The 27,953-nt window shown below is 49.2% G+C and overlaps 9 protein-coding genes across 9 annotated transcripts; 4 read left to right on the forward strand and 5 right to left on the reverse strand.

Moving 5' to 3' along the window:
• Positions 1-1,668: 1,668 nt before the first annotated feature.
• Positions 1,669-2,079, forward strand: LTR84_000917 (uncharacterized protein; the record flags this gene model as incomplete). The annotated part of the gene is made up of 2 exons (XM_064844545.1): positions 1,669-1,683; positions 1,798-2,079. The coding sequence occupies 2 exons, from the start codon at positions 1,669-1,671 to the stop codon at positions 2,077-2,079; spliced, it is 297 nt and encodes a 98-aa protein (XP_064712405.1).
• A 2,183-nt stretch (positions 2,080-4,262) lies between these two features.
• On the reverse strand, positions 4,263-7,691 carry LTR84_000918 (uncharacterized protein; the record flags this gene model as incomplete). The annotated part of the gene is made up of 1 exon (XM_064844546.1): positions 4,263-7,691. One exon carries the CDS (start codon positions 7,689-7,691, stop codon positions 4,263-4,265), a length of 3,429 nt encoding a protein of 1,142 aa, XP_064712406.1.
• A 656-nt stretch (positions 7,692-8,347) lies between these two features.
• Positions 8,348-10,055, reverse strand: LTR84_000919 (uncharacterized protein; the record flags this gene model as incomplete). The annotated part of the gene is made up of 3 exons (XM_064844547.1): positions 8,348-9,662; positions 9,721-9,937; positions 10,001-10,055. 3 exons carry the CDS (start codon positions 10,053-10,055, stop codon positions 8,348-8,350), a joined length of 1,587 nt encoding a protein of 528 aa, XP_064712407.1.
• Positions 10,056-10,823: 768 nt separating this feature from the next.
• On the forward strand, positions 10,824-11,726 carry LTR84_000920 (uncharacterized protein; the record flags this gene model as incomplete). The annotated part of the gene is made up of 3 exons (XM_064844548.1): positions 10,824-11,081; positions 11,143-11,346; positions 11,397-11,726. 3 exons carry the CDS (start codon positions 10,824-10,826, stop codon positions 11,724-11,726), a joined length of 792 nt encoding a protein of 263 aa, XP_064712408.1.
• Positions 11,727-12,225: 499 nt separating this feature from the next.
• On the reverse strand, positions 12,226-12,727 carry LTR84_000921 (uncharacterized protein; the record flags this gene model as incomplete). Its single annotated transcript, XM_064844549.1, has 3 exons — positions 12,226-12,381; positions 12,450-12,512; positions 12,653-12,727. 3 exons carry the CDS (start codon positions 12,725-12,727, stop codon positions 12,226-12,228), a joined length of 294 nt encoding a protein of 97 aa, XP_064712409.1.
• Positions 12,728-18,403: 5,676 nt separating this feature from the next.
• On the reverse strand, positions 18,404-19,244 carry LTR84_000922 (uncharacterized protein; the record flags this gene model as incomplete). The annotated part of the gene is made up of 5 exons (XM_064844550.1): positions 18,404-18,547; positions 18,599-18,721; positions 18,793-18,879; positions 19,045-19,159; positions 19,210-19,244. 5 exons carry the CDS (start codon positions 19,242-19,244, stop codon positions 18,404-18,406), a joined length of 504 nt encoding a protein of 167 aa, XP_064712410.1.
• A 584-nt stretch (positions 19,245-19,828) lies between these two features.
• Positions 19,829-22,079, reverse strand: LTR84_000923 (uncharacterized protein; the record flags this gene model as incomplete). The annotated part of the gene is made up of 13 exons (XM_064844551.1): positions 19,829-20,040; positions 20,102-20,158; positions 20,223-20,296; positions 20,354-20,589; positions 20,647-20,747; positions 20,798-20,924; positions 20,993-21,093; positions 21,142-21,276; positions 21,346-21,507; positions 21,570-21,606; positions 21,665-21,787; positions 21,840-21,890; positions 21,969-22,079. 13 exons carry the CDS (start codon positions 22,077-22,079, stop codon positions 19,829-19,831), a joined length of 1,527 nt encoding a protein of 508 aa, XP_064712411.1.
• A 1,762-nt stretch (positions 22,080-23,841) lies between these two features.
• Positions 23,842-25,764, forward strand: LTR84_000924 (uncharacterized protein; the record flags this gene model as incomplete). The annotated part of the gene is made up of 1 exon (XM_064844552.1): positions 23,842-25,764. The coding sequence occupies one exon, from the start codon at positions 23,842-23,844 to the stop codon at positions 25,762-25,764; it is 1,923 nt and encodes a 640-aa protein (XP_064712412.1).
• A 910-nt stretch (positions 25,765-26,674) lies between these two features.
• Positions 26,675-27,893, forward strand: LTR84_000925 (uncharacterized protein; the record flags this gene model as incomplete). Its single annotated transcript, XM_064844553.1, has 8 exons — positions 26,675-26,688; positions 26,744-26,888; positions 26,951-27,100; positions 27,213-27,320; positions 27,390-27,530; positions 27,604-27,666; positions 27,724-27,802; positions 27,874-27,893. 8 exons carry the CDS (start codon positions 26,675-26,677, stop codon positions 27,891-27,893), a joined length of 720 nt encoding a protein of 239 aa, XP_064712413.1.
• Positions 27,894-27,953: the final 60 nt, after the last annotated feature.

The raw sequence follows: 27,953 nt of genomic DNA on the forward strand, positions 1-27,953 counted from the left end.
AGTTCTCGAGGGTATATATACCTCTTCTGCAGCCAGCATTTTGTAAGCTGTCAGAAAGAAGAGTTCGGACTCTGCACCGAGCCATGGAGTGTGATCGAGATCATGTTTGGAAGAGGGGCCTCAGGGGAAGGCATTCAGCTAAGTGACATGTAGTACCATTCTAACAGCATCTCATGACCGGGCTTGTTGGTAATCTCATCGTTTTGATCCAGTCACACGATGGGTTGATAGCATGGCTCGAAAGGATAAGGCTCCAGCATGAACATCCCCACGATCCACGCTGGCCAGGGTTAACAATGCAACTGAGCTTGCCAACAGTCCCCAGCCCCAATGAAATGCATTCTTCACCAATGACAAAGAGACCGGGACTGTCAGTCGCCTACTGTCCTCTGACAAGGCTGAAGCCATCACGTTGCGATAACGAAGTCATGTCTGCCAATAGTAGACATTGTTCCGATGAGGGACAACGTATTCGCAACGACGAACAAGTCAAGCTTACTGAAGCTATCAATTTTCCAAAGTTTCTCAGTTCACTGTCGGTAACGAGATGTCGATGTCTTGCAAAGTGCATCTTTGTCAATTGAGATACGGTTTACGACGTCGGAATCATGACCCTTAGGAAAGCTATTCTCTCATTGCTGAATCCGGCGAACCACATGGTCGAGTTCTTTTGCGTGAAAATGGTAGTGGTAATGTTTTGGCGCGCCAGAAGCGAGGAGTGTTTCCGAGGCCTGGCCTCGATTTGTGACGCCATCCGCCTGCCCCTGCATTCGATGAAATCCATCGGCGAGGTGCAGCCGGAATTTTCGCCCAGAGGTCGATGCTCGCGAACAAACTACTACCTCTCCCGAAGTTCCCTGTGGTACGGCGACATCACCAATGGTGCACAGTTTTCGTTCGACAAGAAAATCTGCGAGAGAGACTCTCTGTCGTTCAATGAGGTTCCAGCTCCGGTACGTGGGCAGCTCTTCTAGCAGGGTCTTCAAGCCTGTCATTACAGAAAACATGCTCGAAAGTGTTTAAGCTGTGATGTGGAGATCCCTTCAGACTTACAGCCGTCCACCAGAACATCAACCTCTACGTCGGGATCAGGTCTCGGCGACCCTCAGCCAAACCTTAACCTACAGACGGTTCCAGACATACCAGCCAAGTTCTCATTCAAGAAACCAGTGCGAACGGAGCTAGCAGACACTACACGGCACATTTGTTTGAAAAGCTCGCAATTTTCCTACACGCCGCGATACCGGACGACGCTCGAAGAGAAACGCGGTCGTCTAGGCGGAGAAGGCGAACCTGAGCCAAAATGCCGTAAACAACTGCAGGTTTCCAGCGCGTTGTCGTTTGCAAGATATTTTGCCAAATTCAGAGAGATGTGATCAAGGATATAACAGATTCGGGATAAGGTACCCTTGAGAGACGATCACCTGTACTGCGACGCAAGATCCTGGGCGCATCAGCCGAAGACGGTTGGTGATCGATTCCAGTACACGCCTCAGACTTGATCAAAGTGGGGACTTGATTACTGTCGGACGTGATGGTGTGAGCTTTCTGCAGCAGATGCAAGCATGGAAGCTCTGTAGGTGACATAATCCACCGAATTGTCTGTTCAAGGCCTGCGCGGAGTGCAGACGTTCGAACGGAACCTTACCACATATGTCCTGGTAAAGAATGGGTTATATGGCGGTAAGTGTCCGTGAATCTTCGTACCCATCAGTACTGACGAGGATAGCGTGTGCAAATTGCGATATCTCGGAAGCTGCGAACAAATACTCCCTCGGTGAATATAAGGAGCTGTAGGTCTTCGAAGGCCAGCTTTCGTCACATGGCCCGTATCCTGTGGTCGAGCTTCACGCTTTGGCCGTCGGTATGTTCAAGGTCGCCAATGACAATACTGTTCCTGCAGCGAACCGAATGCTAGCCCGCCAGTTTGCTCTGCTCTTGACCGCTGTCCAAATCGACGACATGGTCGACGCCAGATACTCTGCAACCACGGATGAAGGCCATTACTTCCTCAGCAAGGAGGGCGCACTGGGCCTGGAGCGACTACGAAAGAAAGCATCACTCCAATGCGAAGCCTGAACACGGACAATCGGGATGCTACGGTAATATATTCTGCAACAACACTTGCGAGTATATGATCTACGTTAGTAGTGCTACAGCCCAACAGGGTCCCGCTGAACAGGTCTGACTTGTCCTCCAGACGCCCAATGGCCCCTATCGAACCGAAAGGCCCACAGAAAGGTTTCCCGCACTCATTCGGAAAGTCGGGGAATCGGCTGTAAATAGCCACAAGGCGAGCACCCCCAAAAATTTGGTTCTTTCCTCCTGTGCGCCACAGCTGCCCTGACGAAGCCTTGGATCCACTTCCCTAAGGGCACTACTCAAACATGAGCGAGAAAAGAGGGAAGAAAGACATCGAGAAGAGATGCTCGTGCTTGGCCCGATGAGGAGTTGTTGTTCAACAGAAGCAATACGAAATTGCTCTGCGGGGAGCTCAAGGAGAGAACAGGCCAGACCGGACACGTTCATTTTCACTGGGCCTCCGCCCATGATGGAAACAATATATCCCTCTATGTCCTTCTCGGAGTCGACAAATAATGGTCTGCCGTGGGAGCAAACAAGTCCGAGAAGAGGAGCAAATGCCAGCCCTGGGATACATTGAACAAGTCGCATGCTGGACATGGCGGCGAAGAATCAGCAATTAAAATAACAACACCAACAACAACATCCACCGCAGTTCCAACGATATCTATATCAGCTGCGCCAACAGCAGCAGCGGCAGCAGGCCAGGCTGCAGCTTCAGCAGAAACACCAGCAGCAGCAGCACAGTCGGAGTTCGCAATACTAAACCCGCACACGTGAGAAGACATCTCAACCGCATTGACCACAATATCAAGACCACGAAACTGAACAGAGTGGCACCCTCTTCTACTCTGTGGATGCGGGAAATGGTGCTGGCAGCCATTCTCCATAACCCGACCTCTAATCATGAATCTGGACTGGATTGATGCTGTCAAACAGGTTATGAGCCTAGCACACGAGGCAGGTTCGTGTACAAGTTTGTTCGTCACTCGTACGAGCCTGGCATGGCAACAAACTTCGACACCCTCAAATCCAAGCCCGTCATGGCGGCAAGAATTACTTCTTCTTCTGCGAAGCACAAGTCGAGCTAGCAGAGGAAGCGCCAACCGAGGGTGAGGGTGAGGTCGACTTGAGCAGCGATAAATCAGTCGGAGTCCTTCACCCGGCAGTAGAAACGACATGGCAATGCACAAGCCTGGGTTATGAACCAGAACTTGAGGCTCCTATTTGTCTGTGAAGACTATGCGACCCTTGAGAGCGTGTGTGACGCATTTCGGACGGCTGGAAATATCTGGGTTGTCCGATTTATGGCTTTGTCGACCACTTGCATCGGTGGTCTGATCAATGTCAGTCAATTCTTCGACTTTGCCGGCATTGATCGTTCAGCTCCGTCGAATTGAAGGGCGAAGCTGTAAGCTGCCAAACCCGCGGGGCGGGGTGTTATGGTCAACATGCATTGCTCATACATAAAGGATCTTTCGGTCTTTCCATGATTGACAACATCACTAGTTGACCTATTCACCCACCGTTTGGTGCCCTGGTGACGCTTCCCCAATCCTGTACAGCGGGCGCCTGAAAGCCAAAGCCATGGCGGTCGTGGAGTAGGCGGAGGTTCCAGCAGAAGAACAAGAAAGAGGAAGAGGAAAAAGTGGAGGAAGGAACAACTGCAGGCAGAAGAAGAGGTGTGGAGGCTCAACAATCCCTTCCCCCATTCCTCCTAAAATCCTCCCAGCGATGTGACTTAGCAGACTTGCGTTGCCCGGTACTACAACCCCGTCTCATCAGTGTTGTTGCTGCTACTGCTGCTACCACCACTACTACTGCAGCTCCATGCACCTCAGCGTGAGAGGTGGACGGCAACGTCGTTGTCCGAGCAGGCGACGACTTCGGAAAAGACGCAGTCTTAATCTCTTGTGGGGTGGTGATCTCAACGGGCATCGATGTAGTGAGGTGAACGTGAGAAACACAACGGTCTTGAATCTACCTGTGCCTATACCAGTGACAATCAGTGAGATATGAGGCAGGACGTTATGACCCTGGGGCATGATGATTTGATCAATTTTGTTCAATTTCAATTTTTTCATTTCATTATGCAAGTGCCTATGTCTTTTGTACCGGCGTCAATTCATTACTCATTCAGTCATCATTCGTTGTACTCATTACACATTTCATTCGTTCCTTCATTGCTCGTTACTCTTGATCAGTTCTCCATTGATCAGTTCAGCGATGATTCGCTTTCGTTGCAGTGGGATCTGGCTGGCATTGTAGCTCGTTGGAGCCAGTCCCAACATTATCTGGCGGGCGCTCGTAATGGCGAACACACCGCAGTCATCCATATTCGCCTGTTGGGGCGATTCTCCTCTGGCTCTGACAGCCCATTCACTCTCCACGAAGTGGGTTCCCAACTCCGTTTTCACCCAATCCTTGATCGTGTTCACGTATCCCTGGCCGTTGCCACTCAGGCTGTTGTAGTGTGTGATGGTCTTTTCTTTTCCTGACACAACGCACAGTGTCCAGTGCATACCACTATTGATTGGAATGAAGACTTGTTCGGTTTCCAACAGATTCTTGCCTCCAATTTTTGCTTTCAATGCCCATCTCCTGACACTTTCATATCCCTTGCTTGCAAGGTTGGTGTAAAAGAATGAAGCAAACGCGTGATGTGTCGGGGTTTGCGCAGGACGGTTGTTCCGCTTTCCATGTGCAGTGACCAGTTTTAGGTATCCGTTAATGACCTCGTCATTCAACCAGTTATCTGTGCCATGACCTGCTCTCAAAGGCACAACGCGTAACAGATCTGTGGCCTTGTACATGTCATGACCGTTCTTCAATGCGGTTTGAATCCGACTCTCCCACTCTTCATCCAATGGGCCAATGCTATATTGCTGCACTTCTTTCAACAATTCTAATCGTTTGGCCTCTGCTCTTGTCACTCTTTTGTCTCTAGCATCAGAATGTAGACCAGCTTTTGGGGTGGATGTACTTGGATCAAATGTTTCATCTAGGTTGAGCTGGGCTAAAGCTCGCTCTGGTGTCACTGGTGATGATTCTGTGAGCTGTGATTGCTTTGTCCCTGAGTCCAATAAGCCACTCTCTCTCTCTCGATGCGCTTTTTCAGGTGTTCTAGGTGGTGGGTTTGAAGGAGTCTTGATGGGTGAATCAATGACTATGATAGAATCGGAGAGGTCTGATGGATCAAAAAGATCGTAGAGGTCTTGCTCGATCGAAATAATGTTTCCTTGTGGCGTCTCTGGACCACTATGTTGTGTCTCCAGACCAGTTTGCTGTGTCTTTGGATCACTAATTTGTACCTCAGGATCACGCTGTTGTGTCTCTGGGCCACTTTCTTGCGTCTCATCAACGTTGCTGGAGAGACTGTTCGGATTAAGAAGGCTGATCGGTTGTGTGACAACAACTTTAGCATCTCTTGTGTCTGCAGTTTGGATTTCATTGTCATCAATGGTGAGAAGTCCTGGTGATTCGAACAACAATGGATCAATGGGGATGCCTGTTGCAACTGAAGAATCACGCCCAAGATCTGTGGATGGTTCTCTGTTTGGAATGGGGGAGCCACCGCCTGTTACACGTATGGAGGGGAGAGGTGTAACAGATCCGCAGTGGGAATTTAGAGACAGATTGGGTTGCGACTTCTCGTGATGAATTGATTCGTGCATGGTATTGTTGATATTGAGAAACTCAGATCCGGTTTCAATCTCACTTGGGGGTTGCAGACCGTTCATGTTAGGAAGGTCCCATCCCGGATTGCCAGGAGAGAATGGGCATGAGGAGGAGATGTCGGATTCGGGAGATTCAGTGATAAGAAAATTATTAGGAGATTTTCGAGCCGATGACAAGACTTCGACGCGACGATGTCTGATGCGTGGAGGGGTGAAATACTCGCCAGTATTTGAACTGGGAGATAAGGATACAAGAGGTTCGGCTTTAGCCTTGATGATGGGGTGGGGGGTCAGCGCTTTAGTTCCGTTGGAAATGGTAACGAGCGGCTGGGATGATTTTGAAGGGGAGGTGTTCAGCGCAGAAGTGAGTCCAACATCAACTTGTGGCTGTAAACCTTCCGAAGGAGACATACTCAGCGCAGTAGTCGATGCAGAATCAACCAGCTGCTGTGTAGTGTCGGGAAGTGACAGATCTAGCGCATGGGTCGAAAGATCGGCTTGCAGCTGTGTGGTGTCAGGTAGTGAGAGGTCCAGCGCATAGATCGAAAGATCGTCTTGCTGCTGTGTTGTGTTTGGGTTGAAGATGTCCAGCGCATTGGTCGATTCAATATCGCCTTGCTGCTGTATCGTATTGGGGTGTAAGAGGGCTGGAAGCGAATCTGGCTCAGGGTTTCTGTCACTGTCAATCTCGGTTTCTGTATTGGTCTCTGAGTCGAAGTCTGATTCGAAGTCTGCTGACTGCTGCAGGAAGTCTGTGGGGTAGGTTTCCAGTTCTCGAATTGCTCGAAGATATTCAACGAGCTGCTGGTCTGTGACGTGGGAATTTGAGGCTTGCGTACTGGCTGATTCAGTGGCATCGACAAGCTGCTGGGATGACGTTGAGAGAGAGGTATTGATTGCGGGAGGTGTTTCAGCGTCAGTATGCTGCACAGAGGAGTTTGAATGGAAATTGGTGAGATTGATTCCATTGGGAGGGGCTGCTGATTTTGTGCTGCTGTTTGCAGATGTTGTGTTTGTAGACAAGGAGATGAACCGTGGGAAACCAGAAGGTCCGTGCCTCGTGTCCGTGCTAGCCTGCAGGAGGGCCGTGTCTACAGATGTAGGATCGCTGACCTGTCCGCGGATTGCTGGACGAGGGCCGGATGGAGTCGAAACGCTGTCGACTGCGTCTTGCCATGACATAGTACTCTCAAGAGTGCCATCGAGCTTTCTCTCGGGACTTGCAGGGCTTCTCTTTTTGTTTGTTGGAGCTTCCTTGCTGCCAATTGGACTTCTGTTCTTGCCGACAGTACTCTTTGGGATGAGATCGGGGATGCCGTAGAGTCTCTTGATTGAATTTTGAGGAGGAAGCGCGGGATGAGGACGGGTGACCGAACGATGAGGACGCCGGCGACGCTTGTTCCACATGATGTATGGCTTGGACTCATCGGTTGCTGGGTCTTGAACTTGATTAATGTCTGGCAGATCCCACTCAGCCTGTGTCTCTGTAATCTCAGGGCTGTATGTCACTACTTGAGCCTGCATTGCTGCAAGTTGAGCATCGTGATAGGCATTCGCGCGAAGCCATGGTGACTCTGTCAGTGGTGCTGTAGCTCGGGTATGTGGCTGCGTGCGTGTCGGACGCTGTGGTGTTGACTGTCTGATGTGTTGTTGTCTTCTGACTCGTCTCACAATTCCATACACGGGAACCGCCGCAGTGTCGACAACCGTCTGGCTGGTGGAAGCTAGACCGTGGCAGACTCTCTTAGCCGCTGGAAAAAGCACGCCTGGTGGTCGAGGTCTTGCGAAGACACCAGTGGTTTGGGGAGGAGGGGTGGCTGGCCAACCGCCGGGCATATACTGGCCGGGATAGGGATTGAAAGGAGGGTCTGCTTTCTGAGGAGTCCAGTCCATTCTGGAGTCGAACGAACGGTCACCGACATAGTCATCCATGGCTGTTGTCGCTAAAGTTGCGATGGTGGAGGGAGGAAGCCACTGTGAAGGCTGACGGAGGCAGTTCGTGGTGGACAAGGGGAACTAATTTGAGGTTCGAGAGTCTCGAAGACCGGTGGGATTTGAAGGAGATAATATCTGATTTATAGCAATGATGCTTCATTCAGAATGTGGTAATGGTGAAGAATGAATCGGTGATTGAAGCGGGAATCAATGGGTGATGAGGGACTCGCTGAGCGCGATCAGATCGACTCAATGCGGAGGGCGACGTGAGGAGATCTGCCAAGAGATTATTTTCTGCCACCGCCTTGAATTGTGACCTCTCTATTGGCCAGGCATATATATGGGCCTTTGGTCCAGGGTCACGAGTATCACGTCGCCTTCTCAGTTTGCCTTGTTCAGGGAGCCACCATTGACAGATTCAATTTACAGGGTCCAATTGTATATCTATTTGTCTTATCCACCATCATGATGGCCTCTATACAGCAAATCCCAGCGCGCTCGCTGTTGACAGTCCCAAACAACTCTTCTCCAGTTGTACCCATTCGCGAATCGCGACTTGTTGACAAGCGGATCAATAACAGAGCATCTAATTGCTAAATCCCGAACGCCTTCTGGTCATTACCATTCGCGTGTGACGTGTTTCGCTCGCTCGCTCAACCAACCCCAAGACCAATGTGTTGAAAGAGGATAGGGTTGCCCTCAACCGACCACCATGCAATGCCCAAATAAACAATCAATTTGGTGATGACCTCAACATCATATCTCACTCGAGGCCGCTGTATGCTCGAAAATAACTGTCTTTCATGGAGCTCATCAACTTCTTGCCCCGCGCCGTCTCCACCTGGTGACTCGAGTGGCTGAGAAGGTAGCCCCTCTGGCCCCGTGCCCATCTGGGCGCGAAACATCTCGAGGGAACTCGATCTTTTCCGGTTCCCTGTCTCGGAGGCTACATCCTCCGAGCTATAAAAGCCTCGTTCAGGAGAAGACGCTTTGGCGGGGCTCGGTGAATTATTGGCTGTGAGACTGTCCCGCCTCCTTTTGTCACGATAGGCCAAGGTCTCATAGGCATCCGCTTCTGATTGTGGTCCAATTGAGATGGCTCGTCTTCGTCGTAGAGAACTGAGAAGATGAGGAATATCGCGAGCGTTTGGTATCAGGTTGTCACCGTGCTCCTGCTTCGGCACCGTTTGATACTGTGACGCAGGCTTGAAGAACCTCCGAGGTAGGGAGAGGCCAAGCTGTTCAACTACCCGGAAAATGGGTGGAAGGATCTTCAGTAAGAGCGGCTTCATGACACCTCTCCACGTGAAAACCACAAACACCCCCAGGAAAACTCGTGCAATGGTGACAGGCCAACCTATCTTGCCTAGGTCAAACGGAACCGTGCCTGGAGAAGGTTCCGTCCAGGAATATGGAGTTTTGGCAAAATGCCATACTCCAAATTCCACCCCCATGACAACTGCGGCGAATGCCACACTGTCATCGAAACATGGGCAATTATCAGCTGGCTCAGGATGGATACGAACCAGTACCAATATGATTGATTCAAAGAAGAGAACCCTTTTGAGATCCCCGTCCATGAACCATACATCGAAAACGGGGCCGAGGAAACATTCTAAAAGACCTATTCCGATGCCCAAAATGCTGCCAATTACAACATCAAAAAAGCCATGCATGCCGCAGTAAAGCCGTCCAAGAACGATGGAAAAGGCATAAAAGTAGGCGACTATCTGCAATGCCAGACTCGTTGTGGGGGTGAGCTGATCACCACTCTGCTTGAGTAAGAAGATGGCATAAACTGCTACGGACACTGCATTGGTGGAGTGGGTGGACGGAAACCCATATTCGAGGGCGGCGGAGCCTGACATGGTGATTCTTTGCAAAGGTGGGGACAGTGGTCTGGGGAGACAGAGCAAGTCTTTGATGAAGCCGCTAAAGAAAACGCCCATGGCGAGGATGCGGACCATGCTAAATCTCGTCAGAGGACCGTCCTCATTAAAAAGGGATTCAAGAGCCAGATGCATACCCTCTCCCAAGATCGGTATAACCGCACCAAAACCATATAGGTAGCATAATGGTAAAGAAGGTGTGGGTACCTAAGTTGGCAGACATGGCAAAATAGGTATCGAGTGCTGGGGTTCGCAGAGTGTTCTGCAGCCACGCGACATAAGGTGTCTCCCACCGCACGATGGGTAGGAGTCGTTCTCGAAGTAGATACCTCCAACGAGGGAGCATTACCTTGTCTGAAGAAAGCCCATGTCAGGAGTTGTAGTCAAAGAACATCAGCAACCTTGATGGTGACATACAGTGATCGAGGCTTCTTAGCCCAGCATCAGGCTTAGTATCCTTCTCCTTTTCCATCTCTGCAAAGCACTTCGGGCACTGATGCCCATGGATGGGTTTGAATTGGCTAGGTAATTATCGCGGTGCTTCGTCCGTCTCGGCAGGAGGACAACCCGTCCCTTGGGCAAGGCTTGCTGTTTTCACTAGGGGTTGGTGGGACGAGTCGCTCGAACAAGTGAGGACAGCAGATTATAGACTTGGTAGGCAGAACTGCAAGATGTTGATAGCATGGCGCAAGATCACAGCTCGCTTATCGAGGCAGGCAAAATTCGCGACAGGGGCATTATTGACGGGCAGTACGAGGTACAATAGTGGTTGTTGCGCAATACCAGGTGGTGGGCGTGATTGCGATTCTGATTCTGATAACGTGTTGTGCGCTAGATGTTAGCAGGAGGTGCAACTTGGAAGCGGCGCCTGCCACTCAGGCCAGTGAGAATGAGGGGAAGGTGCGAGTTTCGAAAATAACGGTAGGGGTAAGAGCGACCCACCCCACTGCTACTCCATCCCTCGGTTGCTGGCCCAACGTGGCAGTGACAACAATGGAATTGAAACCACCACAGGCTGCTGTATCATGCATCTTGCATCATCCAGTCGACGTACGATTATGTTCAGTCAAACAAACCTGTTCTTGACATAAGTACGTACATACCTACAATATCATAACACTTTTAAACTGCAGAGACTGCCATTACCTACCCCTTCACCTTCTCTCCGCCGCCTCCACATCTTCACCATTCTCTCATCATGGCCACTCTCGATAACTACTCTTCACGTCACTCCACCATCATGTCTGAGAAACACCTTTCAGCATCATACACCAACACTCCTCCCTCACCCAGACGGAAACCTACTCGAGCCCAAAGTACACGGACAAGCAACGGGACCGTCAGCACAAACATGAGTTACGGCAGCAGTGGACGAGTGTCAGAGGCCACTAATATTACGCTACCCCCTTCTTATTCCAAGAAATTCGTCGTTGTAGGCGATGGTGGCTGTGGCAAGACTTGCTTGTTGATCAGCTATGCTCAAGGTTATTTTCCAGAGGTTCGTGCCCCTGGAAGAAAAGAGAAGAAAATGAAAGTCATGCTGATACAACTGCAACCAGAAATATGTCCCCACAGTATTTGAGAACTACATCACACAGACAACTCACAAGCAGACTGGTAAAACTGTCGAGTTGGCTCTGTGGGACACAGCTGGACAAGAAGAATACGACCGCCTGAGGCCGCTCTCATACCCTGAAACTGATTTGTTGTTCGTCTGTTTCGCCATCGACTGCCCAAATTCTCTCGAGAATGTTATGGACAAGGTGAGTCAAGCCACTGTTCTGATCGGGCCAGTCTTCGCTAACGTGATCAGTGGTACCCTGAAGTTCTTCACTTCTGCCCTACGACTCCTCTGATCCTCGTGGGCTTGAAATCAGATCTCCGCAACAAGAGAACATGCATCGAACTTCTGCGAACCCAAGGACTGACTCCAGTCACGCCGGAACAAGGCCAAACCGTTGCCAAACAAATGGGCGCGTCGTACATTGAGTGCAGCGCAAAAGAATCAAAGGGCATTCAGGAAGTTTTCGACCAGGCCATCAACACAGCCATTCAGGCCGAAGAAGACAGTTATGAAGTCAGTCCCACCACAAAGGGTGTCAAGGTCAAGAAAGTCAAGAAGAGGAGGTGTGCAATCTTGTGACCGCAACATTTCCCTGGTGCCTGGTGCATTGGTCTAATCTTGCTCATCGCCTTGGGATTCGCTCAGGTTGATGTACTGATCTCTCATCTGCAGAAGCTCCATGACATGATCCTTGTTTCCTTATGACCCCGAGATGGGCCCCAATATTTGTACACGCATACTAGACGGCGTTGCTGCACGAGTGCATGACTGGCGTTTCCAAATGGGAGGCTGACTGTGTTTTGGTCATGCCAGAAAAGGCAATAGCCAACCGGATTTTGAATGAGTATAGGCGGATTGTTGTGATCTGCTCCCACTATAATTTTTCCCATCCCTTCCAAGTGCCGCGTGTGACATATTCATGTGACTCATAGAGATGCGCGGTCTGTGCTTCGGAAAGTTCGTTATTGCCTGGCTCCACGATGGTCTGCTCGTCCTAAGCCTGATAGAACAGGCTATCTGAGTCGAACGCAGCGCTTCCGCTGACTTCAAGAAATCAAAGGAAAGCGAGAAACTTCACTCAACTGGCACCGCCGCCGTGTCCGGCGTCCCCTGCATCAGCCTTCGTAGTAGCACCACCCGTCGTGCCTGTCGCTGGACCACCCTCTTCATCTCGCCCCATCACGCTCTCGAACTGGCTCCACAGCGCCTCGACCGACGAGAACTCATTACCAATCTGGGTGTGAACCACGGTCAGATGGGGAGGGGACGGCCACCAGGTGCCAGAATTTTTGGCAAACTCACCTCAATAATCCCCTCCAAACTCCGATTCAACGCGTTGATCTGTACGAGAACTTGTTCTAGCGACTGTTCATTTACCCAATTTCGCGTTAGAAATGTCTTCTCATGTCAAACTCTGGGTTGATAAGCCAAGGGAGCTACAGAGCATTGCCTCTGGTAGAGAGAGGCGGACACTTGTATGTACAGATACATAGATGTCATCTTACCTCGCCGATCTCACCCACGAGCGTGGCGCGTCGCTGCTCGAATTCGCTGGGTTGCGATGTTGCGTCGGTCGCCATTTCTTTTGTGTCGAACTTGACCTGGCCGAGACTTGGGTCTGTCTGTCTATTTATGTACTAGTGACGACGTGGTTGTTGATATTCAATCGTGGATCAGACAGAGCAAACAATCTCGTATTGGTGGGTTCTAGGTCGTTGGATGTCGCGGTTTTGCGAAATGACGAATATGCTTGGATCACATGTCTACTTCTACGTCATTTAGGGAGTTCTGCAGTGCCGTGGTTGCCCCGCGATGCTGCAATAATATTGGTCGAGATAAAAAAAATGAGACTATACTATTGCTTACATTATGGTTCGAGAATGTTACTGCTAGGTAGTTTATCGTCTGCACTCTAGACTCGGGATTCTCAACTGGGAGGTTTGGCGGTATAGAGGAACTTTTATTCAACAACGTTGGATACTCACACTCCTACTCCGCCGGTAGATAAGACGTTAATACGCGGGTATGAACCTTCTTCTTGAAGCCCTTTTAAATATCTTACGCCCCTTGTCTAATGTGTCACCCCAAAACTAGCAAAAAAACTTTCGTGTGAGAGGAGTGGGATTCGAACCCACGAGGTTTCCCACTGCGGAATCAGGTAAAGATCTTCAGTTAAAGAATGACCTAAACACAGCGCCTTAACCACTGGAGTAGGGGTTAGCAACGGTTAAAGAGAGCCTGGAGTGTATGTAGTTACCTCGGCCATCCTCCCTGAAGGGGTATTGCAAAACCCGCATTCAACTTCGCGCAAAGCTGTGGGCAAAATTTCAACCATTTTTCGAGGTGTTTGATAGATGTTCATGGCCATGGTCCGCCAAGACTTAGTCACGTGCTTATCTCCACTCTTTGAGACGTCACCAGAACTTGACCAGCATGAGCCTAGCGCAAGCACGCTTAGGCACCAGGTCGAAAAAGGGCCACACAAGAGCGGGTCAAGAAAAAGTCACGAGGCTTACAAAGACTTTTCGATTCTCGCTCTTCTTCTCATCGATCGTACTGTTCACGTTCTTGAGTCAGGACTCAGGGGTGAATTGGTGGTGGATCCCACGAGGTTCCCCAGGAACTTTTTGCACAAACGAGGCAAGACCGAAAAATGCATTTTCCCCAAACATTGAAAATCGGGGTTCTTTCACGGGCATCATTCGCCCGTGTGACTCAGGGGGGCCAGAAAGTAAATTGCGTAGGTGGGATTTAACCAGCATCCGAAGTACGAAGTAAAGAAAGGGTGCCTCGGACTTCGTCCCCGCAGGCTGCTTGGAAGGCCGCACTGCACGGCACGACCGCACGGCTCGATGTCGCGATTAGGGAATCGATCCAAACAGTCGGTGTCGTTTGCAATTGAAACTACAGGCCTCGAATGTTAGGTACCGAACAAGGGCGTGCGTGAAAGCGAGATACGAATATGGCATAGGTAGATAGAGTGTGGCTTGCAGAATTTCAATATTCTAGGTTCACATGTCTCTATGGTACGCCTGGTGACTGGTCTGCGGAACACCTAGTTAGTTCTGTCTTGTGAGACACCCGACCTTCGTGGCCCTTCTCAACCGTTTCGAACACAAGTTTGCGAAAACATTCAACTAGGCTGCACCCCTTGAACCACCATTTGTCGACGGGGCAACATGTTGCCTTTTCGTCGGTGGCGAATACTGTTCGGGGGGTGTAAGTGGACGGGATGGAGTCTTCGAACACGGTCATCCCAGTCAAGAACGTCCAGAGACGGGAACACTGAACGTTAGAGCGTCTGGGAAGGAGAATTGATTCTAGTCTTCGCTTCTCTCTTAGATGAGGTAGTCCTGATTATCTGTGGACGGAAGGAGGCATCCCTTGTAAAGCCGCTTAGTCTTGTTCGAAATCGTAGTCAAGCAAAAGACGTTGGCCTATGTTCCCCCTCGCCTGAAATGGCATATCCTGTGGAAGATCTCACGGGTAGTCACCACGGGTATGTCCTGCACTGGATTGGGATTGTGGGTAGTTGTGTATTGATAGACCTGCGAACGAATGCCCCATGGCGAAAATTTCTGTCGATCGATAGTTGATTCGACGGGTGGATGCTAAAAGTGCAGATCATGCTGTGTTGGGTATGCGAGGTCCACCAGCACGACGGTCCAGAACAAAAACCCTACCGGTCCACCTAGATTGCATGGCTGAGGAGATCTGATATGCTTGATATGCTTGATCACCGTGTTGGAGTGTTTCTCTGGATTTGTGTATTGTTCAGGTTCAGGTGTTGGAGAAACCGCATGTTGCGTGTTTGGTCGGGTATGAAAATGAAATGATGCCGTGATGGGACGTCCAAATGAATGACTTTTGGTGATGCATGGGGTATTCGTACACTCATAGCGTCGTGATGCTGTTGTATTGTAGTTTGCATTTACCAAATCTCCGTGGAAGATTGGGTGATGGAATGTTCGTCATCTCAACCTGTGGTTGGGCGTGAAATGAATTTCGTTCAACAGTATTCATCGCTTTCCACCGGTCAACAACTTCGAGAGTCTCTTCCTGCTCTTCTCCCCCATTCTCTCGCCGCTGGACGAACTCGTACTCCGTGAACTTGCCTCAGACGAGGTACGAGAGCGTTGTGAAAGATCTGCTGCTCCAATGATGTCTTCTAGACGGACATCTGATTTGGGTGAAGTGCTTTGAAAGCCAGGTTCAAGAATTTCCGTGAATTTCGAGGCCATTTCAGCGGCTGTTGTGTATATAGTTTGAATAGTATTGCTTGGTGGAGAAGCGAAGTGCTAGGCGTTGCTGGGACTTTGCTGTGTATACAAGACAAAGTTAGGAGAACGATTGTATTGTATGAACGAGGGTTATGCAGGTGATATATGAGTATATCTGTCTACGCAACACAAGAAGAACGTATAGGAAGGGATGAGACAAGCCATGGTTCAGATGGAGGGGAGGGTGGCTGCTCGTTTTGTCTTCTTTCTCGGCCACGGTGCTAGAACCGTTCTGCACATTTCAAAAAGTTCTCCCTCCGACTCTCGAAATGAACCTGCCCCCTTGTCGCGAAGTCTGGATCCAATAGCTTAAGTGGCGTGCCACGCCGCCTCGTCACACCCCTCGTTTGGCCTTCCCCGTGAAGGAATGGCTTTGGGCAACTAACTATCAGACGTCCTCAGAGGATGGTCCAGGCACCGCACTGCCCACACATCCACAACGAGACAGGGGTCCAATCTCAGGGTCCTGTGGCGGGTGCACGATCATCGTGTGATCCCCAGATGTGCTGCTTCGTGGAAGAATCCGGGATACAGCGTGAATTTCAAGGACTGGGAAACGTGGTACGGCAAGACTTTCCCATTCCCATAAACGAGCCACGCATGAGCACTCGTACGAAGATGATCGTTACGCCCTGATGGGAGGCAATAGTCCACGTAGACAGATTCAATGATCGGCATTGCAATTCTGCCTGGCTATCATTTGGGTGGTATTGATCAAGTCTTCACTTAGGCTCTTCCAGGCAGTGGATTGATGCCCACAACGCAACAAGATTGCTAAGGTTTAACGTACTTCCACAAGTGGTTGAACCACATCGTTGGTGTTTTGCAAGTGGTTGTTCCAGCTAGAACTCCGCTCACCGTGCATTGATCGTGTCCTGTTAGGTGCGTAAGTTTTTCGAGTTGCCAAATTGCCAATGCTTGCCTGTCCCATGCGATGCGAGAGTTAGAGGTTTAGCTCTGGACGCTCTGCATTAGGGGACCATCTAGGTCTTCTCGCCTGCTGTTCCAGGCATCTCGGCTCCTAGCCTTTGGGCATTGGGCATTCCACAAATCCTTCTCGGTCGCTCGGCTCTAGTTCAGCCGTTTCATTGCCACGAGTGAATATGAATTGACGGATGGAAGCCCCTGGGTGGCCCCTTTACCCATGCTTCGAGCCAGTGGCTGGTGAATGCCAGTGCTCTTTGGACTTCTGATCTCTAATCTACCATCTTGGATGCTTACGACAACGCTACCTCTATGCTATACAATTATGTCATCGATGGCGAACTCATGAGGTATTATGCTAGAAACAGGCTTCACGAAAAAGACAATGCTGCCATGGACTTTTCATCTGTTATTCTTCATGTGTCTTGCAAAATCACTAGAACAGTATCGTAGCTATCCATTGAAAGTGATATTGAGCTTTGCCCTTTTGGAGTTGGAATATTCATGTGCATCCTGTGCTTGATCATCCTGAACCTAGCCTCGTTCTGATACGGCCGGGGGCAAGTTCGGCACATACCAACATTGATTCACAACAAGTTTATTCGTGATTATCATGCACGGCGCTGTCCAGTAAAGAGTCGATGCTTCTTGTCATGGCCACATTCGTTTTGCCTCGGCGTCAAGCAACCCACTACGCTTTGTTGTGGCATCTCTGAGATCGGCGATGTGACGAGTGGCCCTCGATTTCCATTTCAGAGATGGACGCAGGCTGTGGTAGCACGATCATTTGTTCGAGAAGAGCAGTACCGGAATCATAGGTGTGCCGTTTTCGAATCATTCCATCTGCGTAACTTCAGAAGGAGTAGTTGGTAACCAGCTCGTTAGGACTACATCGAAATGTCCTGAGCGTGGACATGCGTTTTCATGCTGCGTGAGTGATGTTTTTAATCCTCCATCTTCGAATCTGCCCCTTCGCCATTCATTTCCACTCCTTTCGCAGCTGATATCCATAGAACATTATTACATCTGTGATGAGAGAAAAGAGTAAGTCTGCGGTTCTTAAAACGATATTGATGCGGGGTATGAGCCCTCCATCGTACCTTATCAGCACCTGACCAAGCGTGCCTGTATGTTTCCGGTCGATGTACTCCTCGGTGTTTGCAAGCTGGACGTTCATATACGAGTCCACACTGATCAAGCGGCCTTTGTACTCCGTTTGACCCCATTTTAGGCGGATAATCACATCTTCATTGATCCTGCGTGTTGTGAGCGATCTGTTAGTTATACCATACGTTGAGAGTTTCAGGAATCAAGGAGGAAAGCAAGCAATTGACGTGGCAAGCTCGCGCACTCCGTGTCAAGTCGAGTAGACGTACAAGTTCTGTAGCAATGGTCTTGGATTGAGTGGGGTGAACTAAAGCAAGTTCGGTCAGACATGCTCATGTGATGGTCAAGGATAACTTACATTCATCCTGTATTGCACCTGGATGTTCAGGTCCTCCAAATGAGCTCAGATACAGACCGATGGTGAATTGCAGTTGCTACGAAGAATTGTGTCTGCGCCGTTGCTCGTCCGCTTTGCAGGTTGCACCCGCAAAAATGTTCGACTGCGACAGATATGCTTGGCGAATGTCACGTGCCCAGCCTCGCTAAGCCTCTCGCAGCCTTGTGCCAAACTGAATTGGGTGCTTTATCATTCACTTTGTAGAAAATTGAGCGTGTAAATCTAATCTGTAAAGCCACGGATGTGTGTCAAGAGACAACATGGAGTCGTCTAATCATCTGTTACCATCTTTAAAATCAGGGTCGTGAATGATAACCACTCTGTGGTAAGCTGTCCTGAATGATCCAGAAGCAGAAGCTCCCCATTTCCTTATGGCTTCGTTCTCGTGCATCATGGACTCATGCGTGGATTAGCTTTTGCCTTTTGCCATCTTTGTCCGAGTACACTCATAGGGTTGTTTGTTGGCGACAAGAAGACGAGTCAGCATATTGGGTCTTATTTCGCCGCAGAATATCAAGGTGGTGTGAGGAAGATGGTTCCAATCCAACTCAAGCCCTTCGAATTGCCCATTTGATATCCTTGATGCTGACCTCCTCCCCGGCCTTCTCATCATAATCAAACCATTCCCCTTCTGACAAGTCGATTCCACTGAACTTGGTCCCAGATTCGGTACCCTTGGCCTCCCACTCCCCCTAAGATTGATCAGAAAGGCTTGATCAAATACAAATACCGCTAGGACTCACGTCTGGCTTGAATTCTGTAAATTCAAGACCCCGGCAATCAATTTGAATGATGTTCTTCGGTTTCGCAGGAGCAGTCTGCTCGTAAGACGCTGGTGCGGCCTTTATGGTGGCACTGGACTCTCGCTATAGGTGAAAATTCGAAGGTTTAGTTGACCTGAGGCCATTACATGTTCATAAAGAACTGAGAGACTCACCTTGCAATTTTTACACTTCCAGACAAAGTTGGCTTCTCCCCGGCTACCACTTTGATCGTTCATTTCCTGCGCCAATTCGGTTAGGCCCTTTCAGACTCGTGCGTGTGTCGCCAGATCTTGATTTCAAACAAATTTGCATTTGATGGAACTGGAAAACATGAATGACAGCTCATTGGTCCCGAATGAACTCATGTTGAGAAATTGGCACTCTCACTGGGGTGATTCTGATAATCCGCTCATGCGATGACTTACATGACGATTCACGCCCACCCAGTTTGCATGAATCTCTCGACATGATGTGCATTGCACCTTGAAGGTATAATAGTATGGCGATTCGGCTGTATCAGAAGGTATCAGGTCTGTTACTCTGCAGACCAGTCAGTGGCAAGAGAGTCCGGAAGTCGTCATGCTAAATACCCTTCTAGGTCTGCTGTCAATGCTAGCGCTAGCATCCTGAATACACTCTTCTACGTGGAAGAGGACAGAAACGGGGTGTGCACGTTTTCTTTCGTCAGAAAATGGCACCAAACTGTTGCTTCGATCAGAGTGCCTCGTAATTTTGGTGAGATATGTTAGACCATGTCAATCGCCTAACTAGTGCTTTAACTCACCTTTAAGGGTCTAGAGTAGAAGGTATTCCGAGCGCGTCGTGCGCATGCTGCTTTAACCGATCAAACCTCCTGACTCCTGTATGTATCCCATTCTGAGATAATCTCTCGGCACAAGACTTAAGTCGCATGGAAGATCGTTTCCTGCTGCATCCGAGAGATATTTAGAGTTGACTCACTTATGAAAGGGGCCACGCGTTAAAAGATGAAGTGCCACATCCCGACGGCTGAATCTTCTACTGTATTTACTTCACCAACAATCGGCATCTTTTAATGCTGTCTCTATAGACACTGATCGGTAGCACGGCCACTCCATCCATTATACAAGGTCCAAGCTCGGGCGAATACTCTCTTCCTGATATTTGGATTTGCCTTTGCAGATGCTCCAACCAATCACCACCCAACAGGATTCAGTCTTGCTGGTCCCCTCACGCTTCAATTCCCTTTACACCTGATGATGCTTGCTTCTCGTTATAGTCCTCGGAGACGGGTGTGGAGGGTTCAGACGAGGCGCTAGCGTCATTCAACTCACCACTCCGTTTCTTTTGCAGCTTCTCCCGGCGATCAAGCAAGAAAATCGTGGTGAAGATAATCACATTCAATCCCGCAACGACTGCGGCACCTCTGTTACCAGGCGTCACTGTTCGCATCGACTGTCAGTATGACATATTACAAAATACAAGTAAATCAAGGAAGCATACCATTTGGTTGATGGACCTGCTGAAACCAGACCAATGGTATCCAAGCCGAGAATGTGTCTATCGTAGTCTTTGTGTCAGCTTAGAACTTCAAGGTCTGAAGCTCAAAGGTCTCGCAACTTACATTGGAGAGTATTCATCGACGCTGCAGTGAACGCTCTCTGCTCGGCACTGTGTGAAATCAACTCCGCCATCCAGCTTCAGCAGCGAGCATATGTCAGTTTACGATTTCTTGTGAGGGATAGCAGAACTTACGCCATAGTAAGTGGCACTGCACTTCCTCCAATTGAAGACACAATGTACAGAGGGGCTCGGTGATTGAAAGGGCCAAACACTGGGGTCACAACAAGTAGCGTGAAAATGATGATTGCACACAAGTTCGCAAACAAGATGGGCGGATAGCGTCGTCCTTTTAGTGGACCATCAGACACCCATACTGCCACAAGGCTGTATACGGCGGTAAATGCGTTACCGATAGTCGGATATTCATTCTGAGAGCAGTCAGACCACCAGACTTGTGTAGACCATGTATCAGATGAAATACATACAATCTGTGAAATAGAATAAACAGGCTTTTGCCCCTTCTTGTTATGTGCCTTGAGCCAGAAGACGAATGATTGCTGGGGCTGAGAGGTAAACGGTTGAATGGCTAGAGGAGTCAGCGAGGTGAAACCAGCGTAGATGAACGATACGGCTTACTGAAGATGAGAGTGAAAAGAATTGTTTTCCAGCTGGTCAGATAACCAAAAATCGTCTTGACACTGTAGGGTGTACCCTGAAGAGTTCGCCCAGCTCTTGCCATTCTCTCTTTGGCGAGCTCAATCTCCTATGAACACAAGTTGATGCGGTCAGTAAAGCTTTGTTCTTGGCGAAAGGCGGCGCGGGAATACCTACTCTTTCAGAGAAAAGCCAGTTGGGTTTAGCATTACCTGGGACATCAGGTAGGAAGAAGTATGCAAGGACAGCAATGGGTAGAGAGATTACTCCATTGATGACTGGTCTGAGTTAGCGAAAGTGATAGGAAGGTTGATAAATTCACTTACTGAAGAGCCATCTCCATCCTGCGAGGCCAGCGTGCCCGTTGAGCGACTTGTAGATGCCTGCCTGCAAGAATCCGGAGAAGATTGGTGCGATAGACACGGCAGATTGCAGGATACCATTTCGCTTCCCAAGCTCGCCTATTGTTCATTGGACTGTCAGCGATACGTACAAGAGTAAGCAGCGATGACGCGGGGCGGGGACTTTACGCTTGTTATACCAGCTGCCAAGGATGTAGTATAGAGCAGGCCAGTATCCTGCTTCAAAAAGACCGACCACAAATCGAATGCCGAGTAATGCCGAGTATGAGTTTGCCCCTGCAAGAGCAAAGGTGAAGACAGTCCATCCAATCTCTAGGAACGGGATCCAAACTGATGGCATTCTTGTTAGCTATCCACACAGTGAAGCTTGGTGGAGTCTTTAAAGGGCTTACTGTGAGCAGGAACTCGAGTCAAGATAAAGTTAGACGGCTATTCAAGATCGAATTAGGCTAGATATACCCAGGAGTCGATTGAGTTGTCAACATACCAACTGTCCAATAATATAGCCGACTGTCCATGAGACAACAATATAGTTATACTCATTGTGGTACAGATTGAGGTCCTCCTTCATACCCGAGACGAAAGCATTGGTGATGTTGGATGTATCAATCTAGGCCGGGATATCAGTGGGCGCTCCAAGAAGAGAGAATATGCTTCCTTACCCATTTTGTCAACATTCCAAGCGTACCAAAGCTCAGGAGTGTAAAGTCCAACTGCGAATGAGAGTATGTTGTCAGAACAGGCCCACAGGGTATCCTTGAATCCATTACCAATGCCAATCATCAACTTACCTTGAGGAGGAATCTTCGTTCCTCTGGTGATACATCAGCAGAGTCCCACAGCCATCCTTTCCAGCTACTCTTTGGAGTCACCGGAACCACCGCAATTTCTTTTTCTGCCATTGAACAAATAAAGAGAATCCTAGCTTAATGATAGAAGGTCCAAAAGATGGAGGAACAGGGCAGGCGATTCCTAGAAGCCCTCGATGGGACCAACCCATATATGCCATCGCCAGTCGAAGAATAGATCTATTGGGAAAGTCTAGACCTTCTCCAGCAGTACCGGCTTGCCAACCGAACACCACAAGGTCTGCACAGTAGCCGAGCCAGGCGGCAAATTGTCATTGCGTGACTAGATTCGCAAGAACGGGCGTTTATGTCGACAGAGACTCTAAGGACCTCGACAGCACTGGCTTGCCGACAGAAGCCAATCGATTGAACAATTTCGGACTCATCCCGACGGCGAGACCGTCTAGTATTTTGTCAACAAATTAGAAGCAGCCAAACTTCAACCGACAGATAAGAGGGTGCTGATAAAGCTGGCATTAGCCCAGTCTGCATTGTTCACAGGTGAAATTTCGTGAAGACGATTCTTCTTAATTGAATGATCAAGAGGCATAATGGCGTGATTGCGCGCAACAGAAGTCGACTTACGAGTAGGTGTGCGACAAGTGAAGGTGCGTGGACACTACGTTCGAAAGGTTCGGTTGCTGAATTAAGCATCCGGCACGCTTAGCACTGGTCTAAGCCGTTAACGACCTCCGAAGAAGCCGCCTAAGCATTTATTAAGCTCCTTTCTGTCAGCTTAACTGTCCAGCGCTGATGTTGTATTCCTCTCCTCTGCAAATAGGTGGCAATCACGAACATGAACTTCATAGGAAGGCCTCTAGCAAATGCTTGGCGACATCAGGTGTGCAATCTCGTGTGACAAAAGCTCATCAGCACTACCGGAACCTTTACAAGATGCTGGTCCAGCGATACTGCTATCCAAGATGGAAACCATCCACACCTTTTTCTGTTTGAGGTTTCTCAGCAAGACAAAATGCCTGTCTACCGAGTCACGGCTGAAGATGTCTTGAAGGGAAAATGCTCAGAACGCGCAGAAAAACCCAGATTGTGTGCCATGTCTCCTGAGATTCTCTTGTTACTGCATCAAACGACAATCTCATGGGCACTTGAATGGAATCCTCTGCCGACAGGCCTTATTCCTGGTGACTTATATCTAAGGATTGAACATTCGAGAGGAGAGGGTTCGTGAATCATTATTGCGACGACTCCTGTTGACACAAGAAGTCGGAACACTGGACTCTTTCAGCCCATGGCAAGGATCCGAGCAATACTCCAATTTTTATCGGAGAGATCTCCCCTTTCAATGAGCAACGGTCGAGGACTCCCTATTGAAATTGGTGATTTTGTTATGTGCACTTCCTGTCGCTCTGTAACCAGCAGCCGAGTGCACATAATGCCTAATCACGAAGGCGGGATAATGTGTGTGAGGCGACACACTCTTTAGCTTTTTACTTCAAGCCGCAACAGACGAGTGACAGGAGACAAATCCTCCAGGCCGTTGATCGGGGTCGCAAGGCGAGACCGTCATAACCATATACCTAGATGTAGCCTACAGGGCGCCTAAATCTTGGCTCGAGATGTCCGTGGCTCAGGTTTCTAGTTAAGTTCGGGACCATGAGGTACGTAATACCCAACAAGTTCAACTAACTCATTATTAACTAGGTAACAGGATCCAGCTCCCACCCGCTGCCCCACGTTCGCTACTTGGCTTCCTTCCTGGCAGAAACCTCTGCATAACGTGCTTTATCTCAAGATCCGTATCTGGAGTTCTCAACTTGCAGCCAATATCATATGATGAGCTGACAACAAGTTTGGAATGCCCAAAGCCGCCCCACGGAGGACATTTACCGCATGCTGGACATGCCGTGGGCGAAACATTCGGTGTGATGCAGGTATCCCTGGTTGTTCACAATGTGCACGATCACGCATAACCTGCGAAGGCTATCACTTCAATCTTGTTTGGGTTGATCCTATTACAGGAAGCTATACGTCGCATCAAAGACGTGCCTATCCTTGCCACCTTACATGGCATGGCTTTCCTTCCTTAACGTTACAGGAGGTTGATCACTTGATAGGCCATTGCAAAGACACTCAATGTCGATGCCCACTACATCAGTTCGTGAACCCCTTCACAGCTTTTTCTATCAATGAGGATCTTGTCAACCTGATCTCACCCAGTGAAGGGAACACCGCGAATCATATCCTTCAACCACCTTCATGCTCGTTACTGAATGAGACCGTTCTTAACAACGCCACAGCCGTGGGTGAGGGCCATGACCACTCGCTACCAGCAGTGCCAACTCCTGTTTGGTCCACTCCAACCTCTGATACTGATCTAAGCCTTGCGAGGAGCCAAACTCCGATCAGAACCGTGGAAGGCCAAAAGATGCCGCTGAGGGGCTGTGACGAACCCTTAGAGCAAGAGACGAGGCTGGTCTTGCGACATTACACCAGCGATGCCGCAAATGTTCTTGCCCACCAACCAACACAACCTTGGATGGTCAATGTGACCTATGAAGACGGTATGCTATTTCACCATTTCCTCTCCAACCTTTCAAAGAGGATGGTACCGGTGGATGATGATTGCAACCCCTGGAAAACTGTATATCCATCGCTTGCGATGCAGACAACACGGTCAAGCGATGCTGAGGCCTTGTATCATGCACTTCTTGCACAGTCTGCATTCCAACTGGCCAACCTCAAGGGCTCCGAACGAGGAGCTCAAGTCCGGGGAAGTGCTCTGCGCCACTACGGCATTGCTCTGTCCAAACTTCGTCAGAGTCTAATTGATCCATCCAAAGACTACACCACAGTTCTGGCTGCCCTTTATACCGTGATTTTGGCCGAACATGTTTTCCAAGGTACTCGTTCTGGATGGCACGACCACATTCGTGGAGCTAAGGGCTTCGTCAGTCAATTTTTGAGTCAACAGCCCTGGAAGCATTCTCGGGAAGCCTACACCATTACGCAGAATTTTGGGCTTGCAGTGGTCATATCTAGTACTAGCGATACGAGGAGACCATTGCGAGTAGAAAACGACGAAGTTGGTGAGCTCGAAAATATGCTCAATGACCTGATGAGTATGCCAGACATGGTCTTCGGTTACACTCTTGGCGGGACACCCCACATTTTGAAAGCAATATATCAAATCCGACTCCTTGAAGTGCACGTCAATGCAAGAAGAATTTCTGGAGACGTGCCCGAGCTCGATGATGACATGTTCTCTCGCGTGGGCCAAATCCTCCAATTACTACATATTCCCCTACATGAAAAGTTACAGACATATGTATGCCACCGCGAATCCAATGGCATCACTGTCAAGCCTCAATTGCGCACATTGGCTGAGACTCATCTCCGGCTCTTCAACACTGCGGTCTCAATCTATCTCTTCTGCATCGTCCTTCGCTCTCCACCCTCGACCGTGGCGGCGGATATACGCCAGGTACTCGTAGACGCGAGGTCTTGCATTGACGTGCATGACAGTACTGTTTCGATCTGGCCTCTTTTCGTCGCGGCTGTCGAGGCATATGAGCTTGAAACTCAGACTATGGCCACGTATTGTCTTGATGTCTTCAAGGACGGAGGGGCTGGCAACCGGAGCGATGTCAAACGTGTGGTGCAACAAGTCTGGAAAGACCGGGACAGATTAGCAACTGAACTACAGTGTAATCCTGGTGAAGTGTCGCTCGACTGGCGTGAGACTATGAAGAAGCTTGAAGTGGATATCCTGTTGCTCTGAGAGCCTCTTTGCGCCCCCTGGGTAATATACGGTCAATCTGAAAGGCCACCGCCCTGCAGGTACTATATTTTGTCAGCACATCCCTCTAGGACGACTTATGTTGGCAAGCCACTGAAATCTTTGAGCTTCGGATCTGAAGAAATCTAAGAAGAGTGGGATTCATCGAGATTCAAAATTGCTGATCTTTGATCAAGACTGTTTTTGAGCAATGAGTGCATTGCATAGACCGTGCCGTTGGCTGCGGAAAGCTGGACATCCCTCACATACAGTTTTACACAGGTAGCTGGAACAGGACTCAATGAACGTCGTTTTATCTTGATCAGCCATGCTACGAGTGCCTTATTGGCCAAGAATTGTAATCCAAATTCTCATGGGAGTCTGACATGTTCCGAATGCATGAACAGGCGGTATTTGTTATGTGTTCTCTACCGGGTTCCTTGCGTCCTGGCCTCGATTACGCCTCGTTTTGGGCTGCCTCTTCGAGATTTCCCCATTGATAAAGGTCGTGGCACTTTCGTGTCAATTCTAGGCCTTGCAAACTAGCAGATAGCGTCTGATTCTGGAGTGGGAGCCTAGCTGCCAAGTCCGAGGGCATCCACGTTCGGAGTTTGAGCTCCAAAGCCGACAGCCTCGTCCTGAGCTGCCAAATTGGGTTGCCCCGAGAAAAGGGGTCCTTCAACAATGTCGACCAACGAAGCTTCGGGTACTTCTCGGCCTTATGTTCATAATGCCCTAGGTACGATTTCCAGTCCATGGGATTGATCTGTTTCGTCGTGAACATTTGTGCTGGCATCGGAATCAGATTTGACAACTTTGATCCAATTCACGCGCAGAAAGTTTGCCTCATCGTAATGCCTTACTCGTTGAAGGGGAGGAAAGTTTTGGTTACAGGCGGTTCAAGGCAAGTCCCATGCCTTTCAATCCGTATGCGATGTCCAGAACAGATGGTCTAATTGCACTGGTTTTGATACACCAACAGAGGCTTAGGTGCCGTGATTTGCGAGAAATTCGCTGCTCAAGGTGCTGATATTGCTGTGAACTACGTTAGCAACAAGGAGCGCGCTGAAGAAGTTGCCGAACAGTGTCGAAAAGAATTTGGAGTTCGTGTGGTGACTCTGCAAGCCGTTAGAGGACCCTTCCCAAGTTTTCTGTACAGTTCCTTATCGGAGGCTAACACGATACTTAGGACGCTGGTAGTGCAGATGATATTGCTCGGCTGGTTGAGCAGTCTGTTGAGCAGCTCGGCGGACTTGACGTGGTTATCCATAATGCTGGTTGGACACGATTCGCAACATTTGGCGATCTCAATGATCTGAGTATCGATGAATGGAACAAGGTTCGCATCACCGATTCTGTGGCGGAGATAAAGGGTGTAGAATAGTAGCTTTCACAAGAGAGTGGAGCAGGGAGACTGGGGCCTGAGCTCAACATCATTAACTATTTTCTAGTGCTGGAACGTGAATGTCATGTCACAACTGCTGCTGATGCAACAGGTTGCACCTATTTTCAAGAACAATTCAGAAGGTGGCGTGTTCATCATCACATCATCTGTGGCCGTGAGTTCGACTGCGTTCATGACCTCAGATCAACCAATTTGCTAATATGATTTGGATGGATCCTTATAGGGAACCACAGTTGGTGGCAGCAGCATGGGTTATTGTGTTACCAAGGCCGCTGGTCTTCGCCTGATGAAGTGCCTTGCTTCGACGCAAGGTCTCAAAATAAGGATCAACGCGGTTCTGCCTGGTCTCTTATTGACGGAATGGGTAAGAATAGCTGACCTCGTGCAGAGCCTTGCAGGTAGAATCGCGCACTGATTTTCTCTGTTGTCTTGTCTAGGGAATGCAATTCCCAGAAACTGCTCGAAAAGCTGGCATTGAAAAGGCAGTGCTAAAACAAGAGGTTCGTAACCTCACAATAGTTTTCCTCCACTAGTCTAGCCCGACTGACGGCTCTTAGACAAAACTCGATGATTGTGCAGACGCTTTCGTGGCCATTGCCATGAACACATCTATGACTGGACAACAAATTGTCGTCGGTAGGTTCTCTTTCCCTTAGATCTCCTAGTCCATATTGTCTGCACCTGACTAAATTCTGACAACCAACAAGACTCGGGAATTGTCATTTGAGAAACATGTAACTGGAAGAGTGTGAGAAGGAGTCTTATATCGCATCGCAAATTGTAGAAT

The sequence above is a fragment of the Exophiala bonariae genome, assembly GCF_035927105.1.
Source record: "Exophiala bonariae strain CCFEE 5792 chromosome Unknown scaffold_1, whole genome shotgun sequence".
Lineage (NCBI taxonomy): Eukaryota > Fungi > Ascomycota > Eurotiomycetes > Chaetothyriales > Herpotrichiellaceae > Exophiala > Exophiala bonariae.